This window comes from Quercus lobata, chromosome 4 (assembly GCF_001633185.2).
Source record: "Quercus lobata isolate SW786 chromosome 4, ValleyOak3.0 Primary Assembly, whole genome shotgun sequence".
NCBI classification, from domain to species: domain Eukaryota; kingdom Viridiplantae; phylum Streptophyta; class Magnoliopsida; order Fagales; family Fagaceae; genus Quercus; species Quercus lobata.
Window position 1 is genome coordinate 28,986,645 of NC_044907.1, and position 23,380 is coordinate 29,010,024.

Below are 23,380 nucleotides of genomic sequence, written 5' to 3' on the forward strand. Positions count from 1 at the left end.
TTTTGTCTGTAGCGTTCCTTGGGAAGCTGCGCTAATTAAATGCCACCACCCTATCTCCTCAAATAAATAAGAGAGCAAGTTTCTTTGCCTAGGCACCAGCTCCTTAGTCTCCTCCTTCAGCTCCCTTCCGCAGTAAGTCATGTTTGAGACGAGGGTCGGGGAAGAAAAACTCTCTCCGCCGCAAAGGCGCCACGTTCTCCTAAGGCTCAGAAGAGTGATATACGGGCAACGAAGGCGTAGATTCAAAGAGATATTCCCTTATGACAGAGGGGAGAGGGTGTTTCCCACGCTTTTAGTCAAAATCCGAAGCAGGTTCTGGTCATGCCAGATTTTTGGTATGTCCGAAGAAGGAATTTCCACCATCAGCACTGTCTACCTTGTAGCCGGCAAATTTCTGCGGGGGCTCCCCAACTTCCGGCTCCCTGCACCTTCTTTGTAGATGGTGTTAGCCTGAGGTCAGGTTCTTTTGCTGCCTGAGTTTCGGGCACGTGAAAGCGTAGAGGATGAAACGAGGTCTTGAGGCAGTAGCCAACCTCTCCTCTGTGCTACCTGCATCCTCCCACTGCGGCGTGAGGCTCAAGTTGGGCTCCTTTGCTGCCGGAGCTATGGGCATGCGAAAGCATGGGGGAAGGGACAAGGCCTCGAAGCAGTAGCCAACCTCTCGTCTGTGCTACCTCCTCGGCCTTCTCTTGCTTTCTTGCAACTTTCCTTTCTATCATGTAGCAAGTTTTATCACAAGTTGATTTCAGCTTCTGTTGTATGCTGTACTGTTTCTTTGTTTTAATAAAAAAGGAAATTTTGCCTACTTATTTTGAATACTGCTCTTTTGGCAACATTATTTTGTGGAAGGGTGTGCTCCCTGTGTTTGTTTCTTCAATGATACTTAGAGCAGGAAGTTTTGAAACATAATCCAATCAATTCTAATGTACCAACACTACCAAACATTACGGCAATAATTCATAGCAAGTTTAACTCAGGAAACTAGCAAAGATAACAATTGAATATTCTGTGATAAATATGAGTACCGTCCGAGGAGTTGACGGAGGGTAAAGAACTCAAATCGTTTCTCAGAGGACGTATTGCCCTACGTCGCGTCGATTCCCTTGGTGCTGCAGATATAAGAGCAGACTTGCGAATCCCCGCAATTTGGGAACTGACCCAATGGCGAGTGGAGAGCTTTCCTCAGATGAATCCAAATTCTACGTAATGTAGTTTTTCCTTACGAGTAGTTGGTTTTCCCATAGGTTTGAGTCCGAAGACCATACAAGACCTTGGTTCTGTCCACAACTCGTGATATTTATCTCTTGCACTTGGTTTCCCCATAGGTTTGAGTCCGAGGACCATGCAAGACCTTGGTTCTGTCCAGAGTTTATGAGATTTGTTTTTCGTGTTTGGTTTCCCCACAGGCTTGAGTCCGTGGACCATGCAAGGCCTTGGTTCTGTCCAAAACTTTTGATATTGATCTCTTGTACTTGGTTTCCCCATAGGTTTGAGTCCGAGGACCATGCAAGACCTTGGTTCTGTCCAAAGTTTATGAGATTTGTTTTTCGTGTTTGGTTTCCCCACAGGCTTGAGTCCGTGGACCATGCAAGGCCTTGGTTCTGTCCAAAACTTTTGATATTGATCTCTTGTACTTGGTTTCCCCATAGGTTTGAGTCCGAGGACCATGCAAGACCTTGGTTCTGTCCAAAGTTTATGAGATTTGTTTTTCGTGTTTGGTTTCCCCACAGGCTTGAGTCCGTGGACCATGCAAGGCCTTGGTTCTGTCCAAAACTTTTGATATTGATCTCTTGTACTTGGTTTCCCCATAGGTTTGAGTCCGAGGACCATGCAAGACCTTGGTTCTGTCCAAAGTTTGAGATTTGTTTTTTGTGTTTGGTTTCCCCACAGGCTTGAGTCCGTGGACCATGCAAGGCCTTGGTTCTGTCCAAAACTTTTGATATTGATCTCTTGTACTTGGTTTCCCCATAGGTTTGAGTCCGAGGACCATGCAAGACCTTGGTTCTGTCCAAAGTTTGAGATTTGTTCTTTGTGTTTGGTTTCCCCACAGGCTTGAGTCCGTGGACCATGCAAGGCCTTGGTTCTGTCCAAAACTTTTGATATTGATCTCTTGTACTTGGTTTCCCCACAGGTTTGAGTCCGAGGACCATGCAAGACCTTGGTTCTGTCCAAAGTTTATGAGATTTGTTTTTCGTGTTTGGTTTCCCCACAGGCTTGAGTCCGTGGACCATGCAAGGCCTTGGTTCTGTCCAAAACTTTTGATATTGATCTCTTGTACTTGGTTTCCCCATAGGTTTGAGTCCGAGGACCATGCAAGACCTTGGTTCTGTCCAAAGTTTGAGATTTGTTTTTTGTGTTTGGTTTCCCCACAGGCTTGAGTCCGTGGACCATGCAAGGCCTTGGTTCTGTCCAAAACTTTTGATATTGATCTCTTGTACTTGGTTTCCCCATAGGTTTGAGTCCGAGGACCATGCAAGACCTTGGTTCTGTCCAAAGTTTATGAGATTTGTTTTTTGTATTTGTTTGTTTTTCGGATGTAAGCCCCTAGATCAGGGCGGGGAGAGCCGGCTTGAGGCCAAGAGCCCCTAGGGCGGCCTACGCCATGGGCGCTGCAAGGAGTAGCCCCTAGCAGAAGTTTATGTCGGAACAACAGCTGCACGTCAAAAGAGACGGCGGAAGCTCCGTGAATTTTTGCTTAGTAGAGAGTTGACTCCACCGCCACCTGCGCCAAGCGCGCATGCTTTCCCACAGACGGCGCCAATTGTAAGGACACGATTCCTGCGCGGCCCAGTGACATTTTTGGGTTCACGCGGGAGAGATCCCTCACAATACAATTTGTAGAGAGTGGGCTTGAAAAGCTTGGGCTTGGTCACGGGACGATGGTCCGGTCTGGATTTTAGAGAGGTCCCTGTGGAAAGTGGACTGGGCCTAAATGTTTAAAGCCCCGCCGTGCTGCCACTTCTGAGAATGGGATCCTCGGACTTGATCCGAGGACCCTTGTGGTCCCTTCCGGCTGTCCAACGGAGGACCTTCTCTATTCTCTGCATGGATCGTTCCGGCGATCTTATTCATGAAGTCTTTCTCTTTTCCTCCCCCCCCACTAGATTCACTTACTTCTCCTTTTATACTAGCGTGCGTTCGATGTCCTTCGTCCACGTGTAGGGTCAGTCTTTACAAATACTGACATTGGTCCCATCAGTCTAATCCCGGAATTGTTGGGGATGACTTGATAAAGCTGCAGAGTACGGTTCTGTCAGGCATTGGGCCTTATCCAGAAGGGTATTTAGGGTAATCGCCCCAAGGTATTTTGGATTTCCTCCCGAATTTGTCCCTTTATTCTGGGGGGATTATGGGCCTGCCGAGGACTAGACTGTCCTCGGCTGCCTCCCAAAATTGGTCTGTGCTCTGCGTCCTGGAGCTTGGGCTACAATTCTCCTCGGATTGGGCCCTCGGACTCTCTAAGGGTGAATGGGCCTGGTCCACGAATTGTTGGGCCCCACAATATATATAATAATAATAATAATAATAATAATAATAATAATAATAATAATAATAATAATAATAATAGGTGAAGCTGAGAGAAATTCAAATTAGAGTTCTAATTTTGCGTCATGTGTCCTAAATTATTTATTCTTAAATAGTTTATTTATTAATTTTAGGATCAAATGTGGGACCACATCATAAATATTCATCCAAGTGAGTTATTAAGTAAAAAAATTAAAGAGTCTAGAATAAATGAATCATTAAAATAAAAAATTAAAAAAAACAGCTTTACAATAATTTTTTTTTTTTTAAAAAGGACAATTTACATTTTATACCTAATAATATCCTTACAAATTTTTTTAAAGAGTTAACAAAATATAAAAATAACTATCAATAGTATTTAAATTATATATATATGAATTATATTATGTATTTTATTGTATATTTTTTAGTGTATTCATGCATACATATGAGGGTACAAGCTAGTAATAATAATAAGATAACTAGATAAGGGTTAGGTGTCACCATTTTATTGGATGTGGAGGATTGCCAGATTTGGTGTAGGTTTTTTTTTTAATTATAAAGTGTATGACTTGATGTAGCTGTTTCGCTGTGGGGTTGAGCTAGAAAAATTAATATTTAAATAGAATAAAAAATAAAAGTTTTTTTTTTTTTTTTGGAAGTGTATAAAAAATAAAAGTAAATAGATAAAATAGAATAAAATGACTTTCTAATAACAAAAACTCAGCTATAACTTTGAAGGGTTTATTTCGAATGTTCTATGCTGTCACTATTAATGATTTGGAACTTATCGTTAGCATCCAAATGAGGTCTATTAAATCATCAAATTTTCGATGCATGAATGTCTTTTAGTTTTCAAAAATAAAAAATAAATAAACTGCAGTGTTACACAAAATAACAACAACGTATGTTACACACTCTCCTTGTCCCTAAGTGGAATACGAGCAATAATGCTGAACTTGAAATAGTATATTGGTGACCCTTTCGGTTTGTATATTAAAACGAATTACGGTGACAATGTGACGCGGAGATTACCATTTTATACGCTTGGTTAGAATTCTTTGTTAATGTTACACACTCTCTTTGTTCCTAAGAAATATGTTCCCTTTCATATTAATTAAATGTTATTTATTATTTGATTCATAAACATATAATTGTTTATAATTATTTTATGATATTTGATAATTACAATAGAGAAGAAATGATTTGAATTTTGGATGACTTTTTGGAAACACAAGAAGTTGTCAATTGCAAGAAGTTGTCAATTGTTTTGCAAGGCTCTTAGTATCTTGTGCATAATTTTAAAATACAAAAAAAAAAAAAAAATTTAATTGAAATATTTTAAAGTTGGAATTTCTATTGATCTTTGATAATCCTATCCATTAACTCATCGAAGGTCAATATATTCTAATGGTAATTTTTCAAAAATCACATTCAATGAGAAGTTATTCAATTGTCTAGCATTGACAAACATACGAAGTGTACTTGAACTCAACATTTGTTAGGATTTAGATCCAAGTTGGCTAATTCCTATGCAAAAACGTTCTTTAATGAGGGTTTTAATAATTGCAAATTAAGTAAGTTATATAGTGAGTCAGGTTGCTATTTGAAGGTTGCCAGTTCATGAAGAGTTGCTTAAGCACTTTTAAGACTCGCTCAAGCGATCATATAACCAAAGAGAGACTTCACTCAACCCTCACTTGATCCAACAATTTGTGGAGGAAGTTCTATAGAACAATTCCAAAGTTTAGGGACACACATCTAGTCCATATAGATTTTGTGAGTATAGACTTGTTGTAGTTGTTTTTTCTATTGTAAAAATTTTGTATGGAATTGAATACTCCTACAACGATTTTTCTTTTATAGAGTTCTTCTAAAGTTTTCGGCATCATCACCCAAAACTGTTACATTTTTTTTGTATTACTTTTTACTGTGTTGTTGTGGTTTCGCTGTTTATTAAATTGTTAACTCTGACCATTAGTAATAATTAATTCTTTAATTAGAACATTGGTGTCAATTTAAGATTATTTATAATATATATAAACTGAAACCATTTGACTTTTGGTTAACTTCAAAATATTACACCACATAAGTGTTTTATGCCTCACAAATTTAAATGTTATTATTCTAATAAATATTTTAAAATTGAATTTAAATTTTATTCTATATATGTAGGGGCAAGGGTCCAAGATCATATATTGGGCTTTGGGCTTAACCCGAGGATACAAATAGGTCCGAGGAGAAACAAATAATTATGAGATATCCTCAAACCAATTTCCATAAGTAGAGAGCAAATGAATGGTTGTCTGAGAAGTACATCCTCCTCAGACTTAATGAATATGGTTCAAAATATATAACCTAGCAGTTAAAGTGACCTTCCAAGAAGGTTCAATGACAGGGGTGTGCTTCATAGACATGCGAGAAGGAAGAAAACCTAAAAATATCTAAGAGAGGGCTAGCACCACCGCATTAAATGCACAACAGCTAGTTTACTGGCTGCATTTATGTGGAGAAGACCTTTGAACAATGCTACATTAGCTACCGCAACTCATAGAGAGCTGGGGAAGGTGGCTGATGGGACAAGTACTCAAGTAGGGTTCAGATGATCAACAAGTGGATGGTGAAAATGATTCAAAAGAAGATATATAAGGTGGAAGATTCTTCATGGAAAGGGGATCGAAAAGGAGAGAGAAAAAGCAATATAGCAACCTAAACCATTCTGATATTTGAGCGTATCCATCATACATAGTGTGAGAGTGCTTTTTTTTCTTTAGCACACAAGCCCAAGAATCCTGGGACAAATAGTAGTAGTTTGGTGGACTGGGCTTGGTTCACCGCAGCTAAATGGGGGCTAATTACGAACCAAGTTGTGCGCAAGTCATATAAATCTCCTCAAGGCAAAAATGTGATTCCTCCTAAGCAATAAAATACCATTATAAGTATTTTAGTATCATAAAATGACCCTTAACTCTTACAAAATAAGTAAAATAGATGTTCATAATATTCACAATGAGAAAGAGATTGAAATAGAATATTTAAGGCTTATCTTTTACCGTATAAACATTTTAAAAAATTCCTTCACTTGGTACCCCGGGCGTACTGTCGTGGGATCTCGGGGCGTATTAGGCCTGTAAGAACCCAAAATCTCTGGTTCTCTGCACTATACAATCTTTCTACATGCTTGTTATGCAATGGAGTTTTGTCCTTTCCTTTTACCTCTATAGGTCCTACACAAGAACAACTATACAATGCACATATCTTCAAATAATTGTTAGTTTCTTAGATTAGGATATATATATATATATATATATATATTAAAACATATACATATATGTAAATGAATTTCATGAGAATGATTCAGCCACGAGGATCCTGGCCCCAATTCTCACAGACTTAGTGCTTTTGCACAAGACTTGTGGGATTTGGAACTCAAGTCTGAGTGGCTTTGCTTGGGCAAGGACTCAGCTTTACAAGCAAGAATATATGTATTGAGCAACAGGAAGCAATAAAGGAAGATAATATAATAAAAAAATATGCAAAGTAATTGTTAGAAATTCTCAAATCAATATGAGATATTTCATTATTTTTCTTGATTGTGGATTACAAATGTGCTCACTAAGACGTGATACAAGGTTCAAATAAGCTAAAAAATTATAGACTTCGATGGCTATCCAAGCCTCTAAGACTTGCAAAGTTTGAATCCTTTTGAATCCAAGTATGTGCTATAGTGGCTGTTTCTAGGATACCGGGAGACATTCTTCTGTTTTTCTTAAATTTTACAGAGTTCTAATAGCTCTGTTATGATATTCTTCCTACTGAAAAATCCCCCTTTTCAACATGGGTTTTCTCTTCCTTTTATAGTGTGTTTTCTAAGGCTCCATGGTACTAGTGATTTCTCTCTTTTGCCCCTCAGAGCTCGTGCTGTGACAGTTGCCCAAGGGCTGGTCTCTTCCCTTTTTTCTCATAGTTTTCATCTTTTATTGTTGTTTCTCTAAAAGTCACTTGCTGACTTTCCATTCCGAGGGGTCCTTGGCAATTAGCCTTCAGTCTCTCTTCTTTCAAGGTTTCTCATTTTTCAGACTTAGCTGTCGGTGTTATTTCCTTGCTGTCATTATTCCCAAATAGCTGGAATCTTTTATTGCTGGGTTGAAAGTTCCCCTCCAGTCGCTTCTACTTATGATTTTCTTGTGGTACAGCTCCTTTGTTCATGAATGTTTGCTTTATACTTTCTGATTCTTTGCTGCACCACTGGGTACTTGAGAAGGACATCTCTGTTCTTCATTTCTTGTATTTCATGGTACCTTTCTTGAGTTGTCTCAATCCCACAGTAGCTGTGCTGCATTACCTGAGGATCCCGGGCCTCTGACAGCCTTTGGGTATCCCGGCCCAATTCTTTCACTGGATTTTGCTAGACTTTTTAATGACCTTTTTGCTAGAAATCTGAATATAAATAGGGTCTTAATGTTGATTCTTCTTGCTGCTTGAATTGGGCCTTCTTTACTTTTCATGAAATGGGCTTTCTTGTGAAATTTTGGCCTTCAACATTAGCCCCCCGAGCTTGTGGGTTACCTGTAGCCCACGCATGAGAAAATAAATTGTTTTTGGACACTTTTCTGGTTTGTAGAACCAATGTGTAGATCAAATAATTCTTGAGGGAAACTCCAAAGGAATTGCTACACTTCCTTCATGGGATGAACTAACATGTTGCGAAAGATTAGAATTCACCTTCATATTAGTATTAGGCTGTAGATTGGTATTTAATAAATCAACTTTGTCAAACTAACAATAATATATGCAGATATATATGTATAACCAAATTATATTGGTATCGAATTTGATGCTAAGAGTATTTTTCTAGCACTAACGTTTTTTTTTTTTTTTTTGCTAGCAATTCTAGGATATGCTTTTTTGAAAGTAGCATACAAAAATCATGTTGAATGCATATTAAATCTTTATATAAGATAGCATAGCTTTGTCAACAAGATTTTGTTTGTTTTACAAAATAGGTTGAATGAGGGGAGCCCCCATGAACTTTGCCAAAGATATTCTATGAATTGTAGTACATGCTTGCTATGGCTAAGGTGAATAATACCAAGATGTTTGCCCCATGGGATTTTTAGTCCATGAATAGTGACTTACCAATGGGATCATGATATCATAAATCATTGAATCATAAAAACATACTGATTTAGAGTCTAATCAAGGTTAGCTATTCTTCTCAAAATGTATTAAGAGATAGAAACTTCCCTGAGGACATGACTTAGAAGGCTTAGGAACATCTCCACGCCTTGCTTTAGCTAAAGACCTTGCTCTTTTGGTGGATGCTCTTGATCTTTGCCTCATTCTTTTTCCAAATTGTGAGAGATTGTATAGTATTTCAAATTGCAGCAAAATTATTCACATACCATGCCACCAATTATATTGTTGTTTGAATTGCTATATACCATATAGTTCATAAGCCAAAGAAAATAACAGTGGCTAAACTTATGTACAGTAAAGTTTGCACTAGACTTCTTAATTTTCATCAAGTGAAAGATATATCTAAGGAAAATTTTTAATCTTGTCTTAGCCCCCAATGTATGCACTGGAAAAGCCAATTGCCAAATAAGATATAGCAATAAAAATTATTTCATGTATATGAAACCATGTGAGGATTTCAACCACACAAGAATTCCAAATTTGATTTTTGATAATTGGTCAAGTAAGAAGACCAAAATTTTAGAATTTTCATTTTAATCTATATGAATAAAATATTAGTGCATGGGTGATACCTCTTGCACAACATTTTGCAGTTTTTTGATATATTCAAACATGGTATTAATGAGTGGGCTTACCGAAAGGGTACCTTTCTTTTGTCGAGTCGAAGTACCTCCAGGCCTTTGGTGAGTTTGCACCTTGTAGGAGGAGGGAAATGTCGCTAGCTGGTTTGCAATGTCATTGACTAATCTCTTTGTATAGAGACTTGCAAAAGTATCCATGCTTGTGCGGCTTTAAGTGATATACTCTTAGAATTTTTGTTAAGTTATGCCTTCCTTGCTTCCTTAGGCTCCCTTTAACCAATTCCTTTCAAGGAGGTCAATCTTGTGGACTTTATACACCCACTTTTGGGTTTTCATACCCATTCAAGGCTCTTTCTCTTTGTACCCCTCGTTGGGCCTTACTTACAATTTGCATCCTTTGCTAGGATGTGCTATGGCTTGTACCTATAAACTTTTGCTTTTGACCATTTTCTTGGTCGTACTTGGAAACTTTTGCTTTTGGCCAATTTCTAGGCCATGTATTTAGAAAAATTGTTCTAGGCCAAGTCTTGGGCCTGGTACATGGAAAATTTGCTCTTACCAAGTCCTAGGCCATGTTACTTGGAAAAATCTGTTTTGGTCAAGTCCTGGGCTAGGTACATGGAAAATTTTTCCTTTCACGAGTCCTAAGCCATGTCACTTGGAAAAAATTCTGTTTTGCTCAAGTCCTAGGCTAGGTACATGGAAAATTTGCTTTTTCCCAAGTCCTAGGCCATGCCACTTGGAAAATTTCTGTTTTGCTCAAGTCCTGGGCTAAGTACATGGAAAATTTGCCTTTTCCCAAGTCCCAGGCCATGTCACTTGGAAAATTTCCATTTTGCTCAAGTCCTGGGCTAGGTACATGGAAAATTTGCCTTTTCCCAAGTCCTAGGCCATGCTACTTTGAAAATTTCTTTTTTTGATCAAGTCCTGGGCTAGGTACATGGAAAATTTGCCCTTTCCCAAGTCCTAGGCCATGCCACTTGGAAAATTTCTGTTTTGATCAAGTACTGGGCTAGGTACATGGAAAATTTTCCCTTTCCCAAGTCCTAGGCCATGCCACTTGGAAAATTTGTTCATGACCATTGAATTTTTCTATCTTCAGAAAAAGTTCCTTCATAGCCCCTCGTTTTCAAGTGGGCTCATTGAACTGATTTCTTTTCTTTTCTTTAAAGGGTTGAGGATTTGTTTTCTTCTCCGAAGATCTTCTAAAATATCCTCTCTTAGCTGTGAACAAATCCTTTATGGAAATAATCTTCTTTTATGTGTCATCTAAGGTTGCTCTCATTGGTGGACTGATGGCTAGGAGCTCCACCAAGGTGATTCTGTCATGGTGTTTTCTTCAAGTGGGGGATCTTCTTACGGGGATCCTGGAAAAGGATGGCTTCCTCTAGGCATGCTCGTTGAAGGCTGTCTTCACAAACCTCATAGTCTATTTCTTTACAAGGATCTCTACTGCTACTACTTTTTTAGAGATCTTCTCATTTAATAGGTATTTCTCTTCTTTGGGGAACTGGGTCAGTGAGTTTGTTACAGCTTAGCTCTTGATAGTTTTGGGGATCCTTCAGACCTATGTTGTATTGGGAAATTAATATTAACCATCGAGCTACTCTTCAAGATTGCAAGAGTTGATTGAGGAGGGCTTTTATTGGATGAGAGCCTGTCACCAATAGGATTTGGTGGGATGAAAAGTAATGATTCAATTGTTGAGATGCATGACTGCCATACACGCCCATTTTATGTTGGGATACCTCATTTCAGTGTCCTTCAATGCTTTGTATGCTTGGGATCAAGATCTCAGGTACAACAATAGTGATTTTGCCATGGACTAGTACCTATATGGTAGGCAAATGACTCATGATCTGTTGAAGTTTTATGAAAGACATTTGGTTGCTCAACTCCCCATATGAAAACATTCCCCTTTTTCAACAGTTTGGATAGTCCACTAATGACCAAGGTTGGTCTTGGTGTGAACTTCCTAATGTAAGAAACTCTTTCTAAGAAGCTCTTGAGTTCCCTGATCGTGGTATGCCTCTTCATGGTTGATATTGTTGTTGCCTTAGTTGGATCTATGAGGAGATCGATGTTAGGCAAAGGAAATTTATCCTTTAGATGGGCCTTATTTAGTTTGAAGGAGTTCACGCCAATAAATCTTCATATATATATATATATATATATATATATTTAATAGCTCCACCAGTTGCTCTTTTTTTTTCTTTTTCTTTTTTTTTGTACTGATAACTGACTACTGATTAGGATGGGCCCCGGGTTCCTTGGGTCAGCCCCCAAGTTCACTCTTCTAGTTTTTCCTTTGGTAGGATTTATGTCTTCCTTTCCATATTCGTAAGTTTCTCCAGGACCTTCATAAGCAGTATATTAACCTTCCTCCTTCTGTCTTTTTCTGTCCAAGGGATCCCTCAAATAATGGATATTGCTTCTTTCTTCTAGGATGGGAGCCCCCCGGGATCCTAGAGATGGGAGCCCTCCAGGATCCTAACAATGGGATATTCTCCAGTTGGAGCTGATTCACCATAAAGTATATTTTCCACAAAGTTTACTTTGTGCTGGATGAAAGGACTAAGATTGGCAACGACTTTTGTGGGCTTCCCATTCAATCCCTCTTTCACGTACTAGTGGTACATTAAGAGGATTAGGCAATAGTTGTGATGTCATGGTTGGCCTTTAGAGCTAGTTGTAGGTGTCCTCTAGTGGTCTCTGTATCTCCTCCAAATCCTGTTATTTCCATAGGTGAGCCCAATTATTGAGCTGTAAGAAATGATAGATGCACTATATAGTTGTTGAGCTTTCAATAATGTTGATTTTGCTGCTGACTTGCAATATAGTGTTTCTATTGATTTTCTTCAAAATATATTTAAGGTCCACTGCATAATAGGCTTTAGCCCCCAAGACATGAGGCGGTTGTTGAATCATGCTTGATCCACCTTTTCTTGATGCTATTATGGAACTTCTATCCATTTTCCGGATGCCTCCATTTTTTTTTTTCACAACCATTTTACTTTGCTGGATTCGTGGAAATACTTCTCCTTTGCTAGAACTAACGATCTTTTAGGCTTTGCTGAAATTGAGGGTGTACATAGCCTTGTTGGAATTAAGGATCTCCTCAACTTTGTTGGGATCAAGGATCTCCCAGGCTTTACTTTCCTGGAGTTAAGGATCTCTTAGACTTTCCTGGAATTAAGGATGTACTCAGCCTTGCTGGAATAAAGGATCTCCTCGGCTTTGTTGGGATCAAGGATCTCCTCAGCTTTGTTGGGATCAAGGATCTCCCAGGCTTTGCTTTCATGGAGTTAAGGATCTCCTAGACTTTGCTGGAATTAAGGATGTACTCAGCCTTGCTGGAATAAAGGATCTCTTTAGCTTTGTTGGGATCAAGGATCTCCTCAGCTTTGTTGGGATCAAGGATCTCCCAGGCTTTGCTTTCTTGGAGTCAAGGATCTCTTAGACTTTGCTGGAATTAAGGATGTACTCAGCCTTGCTGGAATAAAGGATCTCCTCAGATTTATTGGGACCAAGGATTTCTTAGGCTTTGCTGGGATCAAGGATTTCCCAGGCTTTGCTTTCCTGGAGTCAAGGATCTCTTAGACTTTGTTGGAATTAAGAATGTACTCAGTCTTGCTGGAATAAAGGATCTCCTCAGCTTTTTTGGGATCAAGGATCTCCCAGGCTTTGCTTTCCTGGAGTCAAGGATCTCCTAGACTTTGCTGGAATTAAGGATGTACTCAACCTTGCTGGAATAAAGGATCTCCTTAGCTTTGTTGGGATTAAGGATCTCTTTAGCCTTGTTGGGATCAAGGATCTCCTCAGCTTTGTTGGGATCAAGGATCTCCCAAGCTTTGCTTTCCTGGAGTCAATGATCTCTTAGACTTTGTTGGAATTAAGAATGTACTCAGCCCTGTTGGAATAAAGGATTTCCTCAACTTTGTTGGGATCAAGGATCTCCCAGGCTTTGCTTTCCTGGAGTCAAGGATCTCCTAGACTTTGCTGGAATTAAGGATGTACTCAGCCTTGCTGGGATCAAGGATCTCCAAGGCTTTGCTGGGATCATGGAACTACTCCATTTTGCTAAACCCGTGGGTGGAGCCAAGGAACTTGTCCATTTTATTAACTTGCACCATATGATATTATTATCAAGTTGCTGCAAAATTATTTAGCCCCACAACGTGAGGAAATTGCTTTGCTATGTAATTTACATTTCATCAAATCTCTTTGATTCACTTACTTCTCTTTCTTCTTTTTCTTTTTAAACAAATGAAACAATATCATGAATGTTTTTTAAAAGAAAGAATACATTAGCCCCCAAATTTGGGGCCATTTCTCTATTATGTAGCTCATACAATCTTCATTTCATCAATCTCTATTTTTTTTTTTTTTTAATAATGAGACAATGTTCTGATTGTTAAAATATTATTACATGACCCCTCTTACCCCTTTTTTGTAAAGAGTAGAATCCTCATGAGAAAAAAGATTTTGCTTCTTCTAGCTGAGTTCAATATTTATTTTTCAACCTTTTGGTTGTACTCTATAGGTTGGCTGTACTCTCAAAACACCTTTAGTATTAGTTAAGTTTTTATGAAACCAGTGAGTTGCCTTTGGAGACCAATGGTACAAAGTAGTTTCACACCACCAATACCTCATTTAACAAGCATCTTCAAATTTTGGACTTCAAAGTTTAGGATTAAACTGACTGCATAAATGCTAATCAAACTGACCAGCTTTCTTCTCATCACTCCTTCCTACCCTTTCTATTGCTCAGGGTGTGGAGTCATTAGCAGCCAATCCCATGCCATGCTCAAAACATTGTGAACTTTTGATCAATGTCAAAACCATTTAGCAACATGGTCTCAACCACCAATAAGCTGAAATAAAACAATATTGCATTACCCCACCTCCAACACAAGGTTGAAGAAGAAGTTGAGCTGAGCTAAGGGCTTGGCTACTAGAGATTCCAAGTCCTTGTGGAGCAAAGGAATTATCCAAGCCAAAATATATATTTTTTTAAAACATGAAAAAATTATTTATTTATTATTTTTCAAAACTAATTAATTTAGCTGGGCAGTTATCTTTTATGAATATCTTTAAAATGAGGTCCATTTAGTTGGAGGATGAGCATGACAACCAAACTTATCTATGATTCTATATTGTGTAGAACAAGTGTCCACTTCTATTACTAAACAATGCAATGCTTTTGCTTTCATGCAACATAGTGAAAGCTATCCATTTGAAAACCATAGATTTCAATTCATTATGTTCAAAATATAAAATGGAGAAAATAATGATGCATAAAACTTATCTTGTGTTGGGAAGTTCCCCAAAATTCCATATAGAGTCTCTCGGTAGAACGTTCGTTGGAGGAACCCACACTTTTAGTATCTTGATGTTGAACGCACCAAGAGGAACTTTCCTTCCTCTAAGTGTTTCCTAGCTTTGGAGCCATGCTTGCGAAGGGACTGCTTTTTTCCCTCTCCTTTTTCCCAGTCCCCAGTGGAGTCGCCAAAATGTGAGAGTGCTTTTTTTTCTTTAGCACACAAACCCAAGAATCCTAGGCCAAATAGTTGTAGTTTGGTGGATTGGGCTTGGTTCATCGCAGCTAAATGGGGGCTGATTACGAACCAAGTTGTGCGCAAGTCATATAAATCTCCTCAAGGCAAAAATGCGATTCCTCCTAAGCAATAAAATACCATTATAAATGTTTTAGTATCATAAAATGACCCTTTACTCTTACAAAATAAGTAAAATAGATGTTCATAATATTCACAATGAGAAAGAGATTGAAATAGAATATTTAAGGCTTATCTTTTATCATATAAACATTTTAAAGAATTCCTTTACTTGGTACCCCGGGCGTACTGTCGTGGGATCCCGGGACATACTGTCGTGGGATCCCAGGGCGTATTAGGCCTGTAAGAATCCAGAATCTCTGGTTCTCTGCACTATACAATCTTTCTCCATGCTTGTTATGGAATGGAGTTTTGTCCTTTCCTTTTACCTCTATAGGTCCTACACAAGAACAACTATACAATGCACATATCTTCAAATAATTGTTAGTTTCTTATATTAGGATATATATATATATATATATATATATTAATACATATACATATATGTAAATGAATTTCATGAGAATGATTCAGCCACGAGGATCCTGGCCCCAATTCTCACAGACTTAGTGCTTTTGCACAAGACTTGTGGGATTTGGAACTCAAGTCTGAGTGGCTTTGCTTGGGCAAGGACTCAGTTTTACAAGCAAGAATATATGCATTGAGCAACAAGAAGCAGTAAAAGAAGATAATATAATAAAGAAATATGCAAAGTAATTGTTAGAAATCCTCAAATCAATATGAGATATTTCATTATTTTTCTTGATTGTGGATTACAAATGTGCTCACTAAGACGTGATACAAGGTTCAAATAAGCTCAAAAATTACAGACTTTGATGGCTATCCAAGCCTCTAAGACTTGCAAAGTTTGAATCCTTTTGAATCCAAGTATGTGCTATAGTGGCTGTTTCTGGGATACCGGGAGACATTCCTCTGTTTTTTTTAAATTTTACAGAGTTCTAATAGCTCTGTTATGATATTCTTCCTACTGAAAAATCCCCCATTTTCAACATGGGTCTTCTCTTCCTTTTATAGTGTGTTTTCTAGGGCTCCATGGTACTAGTGATTTCTCTCTTTTGCCCCTCAGAGCTCGTGCTGTGACAGTTGCCCAAGGGCTGGTCTCTTCCCTTTTTTCTCATAGTTTTCATCTTTTATTGCTGTTTCTCTAAAAGTCACTTGCTGACTTTCCATTCCGAGGCGTCCTTGGCAATTAGCCTTCAATCTCTCTTCTTTCAAGGTTTCTCATTTTTCAGACTTAGCTGTCGGTGTTATTTCCTTGCTGTCATTATTCCCAAATAGCTGGAATCTTTTATTGCTGGGTTGAAAGTTCCCCTCCAGTTGCTTCTACTTATGATTTTCTTGTGGTACAACTCCTTTGTTCATGAATGTTTGCTTTATACTTTCTGATTCTTTGCTGCACCACTGGGTACTTGAGAATGACATCTTTGTTCTTCATTTCTTGTATTTCGTGGTACCCTTCTTGAATTGTCTCAATCCCACAGTAGCTGTGCTGCATTTCCTAAGGATCCCAGGCCTCTGGCAGCCTCTGGGTATCCCGGCCCAGTTCTTTCACTGGATTTTGCTGGACTTTTTAATGACCTTTTTGCTGGAAATCTAAACATAAATAGGGCCTTAATGTTGATTCTTCTTGCTGCTTGAATTGGGCCTTCTTTACTTTTCATGGAATGGGCTTTCTTGTGAAATTTTGGCCTTCAACACATAGATTTAGCCTCCTCAGACTGAAAGTTTTTTTGATATAAGCATCCTTGGTTTGTGTTTGATTACCACACGATTTGATACTAGTCGTTGTCCAACTCATTAGGACTCAGTTCTTTGACCCACTTTCTACAAATTCATTGTACTGGGCTTATTGGACCAAGACTCCATACATTTTGGGCTTGAGCCTTAAATTGTGACCTTACAATTGGCGCCTTCTGTGGGGAGAGCTTGTGCCTCAACGAGTGCAATGGTTAAACATGGTGGGATCAGGTCCACACCAAGCAGGTCCACACCAAACAGAGCCTGTAGGTTCCTAACGGCAAGACAACTTTCTTAAACTTGAACGGGAAAGAGATTAGGACAAACATCAAGAGGGTAGTGTACGTACTACCCATACAAGCAAAAGCCATTTTAGGGTGAGAAGTCACGTATCCCAAAAGCAAGATGATAACAAAGCCCTACAACAGGAGATTAATAACTTAAAGAAAAAACTACGTCGTACGCAATGTAAGCGTTCCCCCTCCAATTCAAGTACTAGTGATGAAGGCGACAACAGTTATAGGCAAAGGTCAAGAACTCCACCATGTGAGACCTTTTCTTATGAGGAAGAGCACCACCATAAACGCAACCATAAAAGTACGTCCTATAAAAGCCTAGTGAACAATGCCATGAGCAAGGCCTGGACCGAATCTCCAAGTCACCCTTCACACGCAAGATAGAAGAGGCTAAGCTTCCTCGGCAATTCCATCAACCTACTTTCACTATGTACAACGGTCGAACGGACCCCGTAGAGCACGTAAGCCAGTTTAACCAGAAGATGGCTGTCCATTCCAAAGATGAGGCTTTGATGTGCAAAGTATTTTCATCCAGCTTGGGACCGATGGCGATGAGGTGGTGTGAGAGTGCTTTTTTCTTTAGCACACAGGCCCAAGGATCCTGGGCCAAATAGTTGTATTTTGGTGGACTGGGCTTGGTTCACTGCAGCTAAATGGGGGCTGATTACAAACCAAGTTGTGCGCAAGTCACATAAATCTCCTCAAGGCAAAAATGCGATTCCTCCTAAGCAATAAAATACCATTATAAGTGTTTTAGTATCATAAAATGACCCTTTACTCTTATAAAATAAGTAAAATAGATGTTCATAATATTCACAATGAGAAAGAGATTGAAATAGAATATTTAAGGCTTATCTTTTATCGTATAAACATTTTAAAGAATTCCTTCACTTGGTACCCCCGGCGTACTGTCGTGGGATCCCGGGACGTACTGTCGTGGGATCCCGGGGCGTACTGTTGTGGAATCCCGGGGCGTATTAGGCCTGTAAGAACCCAGAATCTCTAGTTCTCTGCACTATACAATCTTTCTCCATGCTTGTTATGCAATGGAGTTTTGTCCTTTCCTTTTACCTCTATAGGTCCTACATAAGAACAACTATACAAGGCACATATCTTCAAATAATTGTAAGTTTCTTAGATTAGGATATATATATATATATATATATATTAATACATATACATATATGTAAATGAATTTTATGAGAATGATTCAGCCACGAGGATCCTGGCCCCAATTCTCACAGACTTAGTGCTTTTGCACAAGACTTGTGGGATTTGGAACTCAAGTCTGAGTGGCTTTACTTGGGCAAAAGACTCAGCTTTACAAACAAGAATATATGTATTGAGCAGCAAGAAGCAGTAAAGGAAGATAATATAATAAAGAAATATGCAAAGTAATTGTTAGAAATTCTCAAATCAATATGAGATATTTCATTATTTTTCTTAATTGTGGATTACAAATGTGCTCACTAAGACGTGATACAAGGTTCAAATAAGCTCAAAAATTACAGATTTTGATGGCTATTCAAGCCTCTAAGACTTGCAAAGTTTGAATCCTTTTGAATCCAAGTATGTGCTATAGTGGCTGTTTTTGGGATACCGAGAGACAAATATGTGCTATAGTGGCTGTTTCTGGGATACATGGAGACGTTCCTTTGTTTTTCTTAAATTTTACAGAGTTCTCATGGCTCTGTTATGATATTCTTCCTACTGAAAATCCTCCCCCTTTTCAACATGGGTTTTCTCTTTCTTTTATAGTGTGTTTTCTAGGGCTCTATGGTACTTGTGATTTCTCTCTTTTGCCCCTCAGAGCTCGTGCTGTGACAGTTGCTCAAGGGCTGGTCTCTTCCCTTTTTTCTCATAGTTTTCATATTTTATTGCTGTTTCTTTAAAAGTCACTTGCTGACTTTCCATTCTGGGGTGTCCTTGGGCAACTAGCCTTCAATCTCTCTTCCTTCAAGATTTCTCACTTTTCAGACTCAACTGTCGGTTGTATTTCCTTGCTGTCATTATTCCCAAATAGTTGGAATCTTTTACTGCTGGGTTGAAAGTTCTCTTCCAGTCGCTTCTACGTATGATTTTCTCATTCTTAGTTCCTTGTGATACAGCTCCTTTGTTCATGAATGTTTGCTTTATACTTTCTGATTCTTTGCTGCACCAGTGGGTACTTGAGAAGGACATCTCTGTTCTTCATTTCTTGTATTTCGTGGTACCTTTCTTGAGTTGTCTCAATCCTATAGTAGCTGTCCTACGTTACCTGAGGATCCCGGGCCTCTGGCAGCCTCTGGGTATCCCGGCCCAGTTCTTTTACTGAATTTTGCTGGACTTTTTAATGACCTTTTTGCTGGAAATTTGAACATAAATAAGGCCTTAATGTTGATTCTTCTTGCTACTTGAATTGGGCCTTCTTTACTTTTCATGGAATGGGCTTTCTTGTGAAATTTTGGCCTTCAATAGGTGGTTTGATGGCCTAGGCCAAATTCTATAGATTCCTTTAAACAGCTGACCCAGGCCTTTGGCTCTCGCTTCATCATGAGTAGCAGGGTTCCTCGGCCCTTGGATTCCCTTCTGTCTTTGTCTATGCGAGAAGGGGAGACCCTAAAAGCCTATTCGAACAGGTACTAGGAGATGTATAATGAGATAAAGGGTAATTATGATAACGTCGCCATCAGCAACTTCAAGAGCGGCCTCTCGACTGAGCATGGTTTAAGAAAATCCCTAATAAGAAAGCTTGTCACCAGCCTGTGCCAACTCATGGACCGGATCGACAAGTATAAAAGGGTTGAAGAAGACCAGCAGTTAGGAAAAGGTAAAGCTAAGGTTGTCCCTCAAGAGATGAGGGACTTCAAGTCAGACCGATTTAACAACAACAACCGACCAAGGGGAGACTTTGCAAGGCAATCTAGATCTGTCGACGTGCAGGCAATTCATGCTGTGTTCTGAGATCCGGTATATCAGGTTCTGGAGAAGATCAAGAACGAGTCATTCTTTAAATGGCCGAATAAGATGACAGGGGACCCTATGAAGCATAACCAAAACCTGTACTGCCAATATCACCAAAAACCGAGGCACACCACCAAGGATTGTAGGAACTTGAGGAACCACTTGGACCAACTAGTCTGAGGGAAAATTAAGGCACCTCCCACATCACTCTAGTGGTCAACAAGGACAGGCGAACCCTGAGACCCGAAAAGATACATACTTAAGACCACCCATAGGCACGATAAATGTTATTCTTACTGCTCTGGGAAGGACCGACTCTTGTCCTTCCAGAGTAATGTCTGTGGCTCGTCTCCCCACCGAGTATGATGATCGGGAGTCCAAAAAGGCCAAGAAGTGAGACTCACCTATGCTGGGATTCTCAGACGAAGATAAGATCGGAACCATCCAACCCCACGACGATGCTCTGGTAGTCACACTCAGGATTGGGGGATTTGATGTGAAGAGAGTGCTAGTAGATCAGGGTAGTACTATGGAAGTAATGTACCCCGACCTGTACAGGGGGCTGAACTTAAAACCCGAAGACCTAACGGCGTCCAATTCCCCTCTGGTAAGTTTCAAGGGAAAGACCGTTACTCCAAGGGGCTAGATCAGACTGCCCATACAGACTGGTTCGGATGTGGTGGAGGTGGATTTCATTGTAGTTGACGCTTATTCACTCTACACAGCTATTGTGGCTAGACCTTGGCTTTATGCCCTAGGGGCTGTCTCTTCTACACTACACCAAAAGGTGAAATACCCGTCAGAAGGCCAGGTTAAAGATATTGTGGGGAATCAGATCATGGCCAGGCGGTGCATGATGGCCGCCATCTCACACCAACCCAATGCTGAGCCCTCGACCTCTATTGGAAAGGCTTATAGCAATCAACCACCCCAGCATTGCCCGATAATGAATCAGCCGATGAGGTAAAATGCGAAGATCTAGAAAAGGTAGCCATTGGTGTTGATCCGAAAAAGTTCTTTCAAGTTGGCTCGGAACTACCTCTCTAAGAGAAAGAAGAACTGATTGGATTTCTTAGAGAAAATGCAGACGTGTTTGCGTGGGATGCCTGTAAGGGACCAGGGGTTGATCCGAGCTTCATTTGCCACCACCTAAATGTTAACCCATCAGTTACTCCCAAGAAGCAACCACCTCGGTGCCCGTTGAAGGAGCATGCCAACGCTGTTAGGGATGAAGTGATGAAGCTTAAAAAAGTAGGGGCTATCAAGAAAGTTTTTTTATCCTGAGTGATTAGCTAACGCTGTAGTGGTAAAGAAGAAGAGCGGGAAATAGCGAGTTTGTGTAGACTTCACGGATCTGAATAAAGCCTACCCAAAAGATCTATTCCCTATGCCTCGGATAGATCAGTTGGTAGACGCAACCTCGGGCCATCCTCGGATGAGCTTCTTGGATGCCTTTCAAGGATATCATCAAATACCACTAGCCGCAAACGACCAAGAAAAGACATTTTTTGTTACTCTCATTGGAAACTACCATTATAAGGTGATGCCTTTCAACTTGAAAAACGCAGGGTCCACCTACCAGAGAATGATGACCGGAATGTTTGAGTCGTAGTTGGGAAAGAGCACTGAAGCCTATATAGATGACATGGTGGTAAAGAGTAAGGTGGTATCCGAACACGTGAGAGATGCTTGCTCACTCCCAAGTGCAGGAGATCGTAGCAATATATTTCTCGGATTACCGAGGTCGAACCACAAGGAGCAGGGTAAATTCAAAGACAATATAATTAAATAACAATTTGAGTGAAGAAGAAAAATACTTTTGCTTGGTGATTGTTAACAAGAATAATAATAAAAACTGATTTTAATCAATAATGTAAATACTAGGGCATCGGGGTGTTTCCTTATATCGATATGAAATTTTTTGTGATCTAAGAAAATATCTATTTCATAATTGATTGTTCTTATACAATTAAAAACTTATGATTTGGTTGAACTAAGACAATTTTAGAACGCATGATAACCTCGATTGATAATGCGGTTAGAAAAGTTTTCAGAAAAATCCATTCACTTTAAAACCTTATTTCTATTTGAAACTATTAGAAATTCATCTAAACAATAAGAAAAACATGATTGAACTTACTGAAAGCATGGAAGAACTAATACATCAAAAGAAATCTAATTGAACAATCAAATATGTTGTAGATAAAATCCTAGAAAGAATCACATTGAATATTCATACCGTATAGAAGAAACATAACCCCTAGCCCTAGCAAAGAGTTTAGGCTGTCATTAGAGAAAGAAAAATACAAAGTTTTCTCTCTAAAATTCGTTCTCCAGCGTCCCTTCAAAACCCTAATGTCTAAGTGTCCAAAGAAAATAAAACATTTACTATTTTAATTTCCGTCCAGGTTTATAGCGGTAACTTGTGAGTTAATTTCGGCTTTCAAAAATTGATAATTTTGGAAAACTCAAAACTGGAAAGTTGTAGATATTTAAGTCACGGTTCCAACACATCTAGCCTTGTGTCAATTGGATTTTTTAGGAGAGAGATACGCCTAAAATACTGATCAGTGTTCAAATCAGATTTTTCCTTTTCAGATTCTGCTTCTTTGATTTCTTTCCTTATTTGAAGCTTCCAATCATGGTAGACGATCCAAGCACTCCAGCTGCACCTCCTTAGATATTTAAGCATGGTCCTTTAGCGCCACTTTAATTCTAGTTTGGCCTCCATTCTCTCCCAAATTCCTGTAAACTCATCTTTCTCACATGATTTCCTGAAAGTAGAAAATTACACACAATGAATAGCATCTTATTCAAGAAATTATGTAAAGATAAATAATAGGTACTAATGCAAATCATGGGTTAATTATACAAATTAAGCATAGTAATAAGGAGATAACGCCCATATAAATATATAACAAGTATACATTTTAAGGCGTTATCAAGAGACCTCCGAGGACATCTTTGAAATTTTGAGGAAACACAAGCTGCGTCTCAACGCGTCCAAATGTTCATTTGGAGTAGGGTCAGGAAAATTCTTGGGCTATATGGTGACCCACAGGGAAATCGAGGTCAGTCCCGATCAAATCAGGGCTGTCAACAACTTCCAGCCACCTTAAAATCCCAAGGAGGTCCAAAAGCTTACTGACATGATTGCTACTTTAAACCGTTTTATTTCTCGGTCGGCAGACAGGTGTAGACCTTTCTTTCTCTTGTTGCATAAATGGAAGAGATTTGAATGAACAGAAGAATGTGCTTTGGCCTTCCAACAACTTAAAGAATATCTATCTCGGCCACCAATCATGTCCAGTCTTGAGGCCGATGAAGTCTTGTTCGCCTACATCACTGTGGCCCCTCATGCAGTAAGCCCAGTGCTGATATGAATGGACAATGGTGTACAACGACCAGTCTATTACGTGAGCAAATCATTGCATGAAGCAGAGCTCTTCTATCTACCACTAGAAAAGGCAATCCTAGTGGTGGT

At 39.2% G+C, this 23,380-nt stretch overlaps 1 protein-coding gene across 1 annotated transcript; it reads left to right on the forward strand.

The window, feature by feature from the left end:
* The first annotated feature begins 20,302 nt into the window (after positions 1 to 20,302).
* On the forward strand, positions 20,303 to 21,180 carry LOC115984992. Its single transcript, XM_031107968.1, has 3 exons — positions 20,303 to 20,503; positions 20,561 to 20,859; positions 20,973 to 21,180. The coding sequence occupies exons 1-3, from the start codon at positions 20,303 to 20,305 to the stop codon at positions 21,178 to 21,180; spliced, it is 708 nt and encodes a 235-aa protein (XP_030963828.1).
* The last annotated feature ends 2,200 nt before the right edge of the window (positions 21,181 to 23,380 follow it).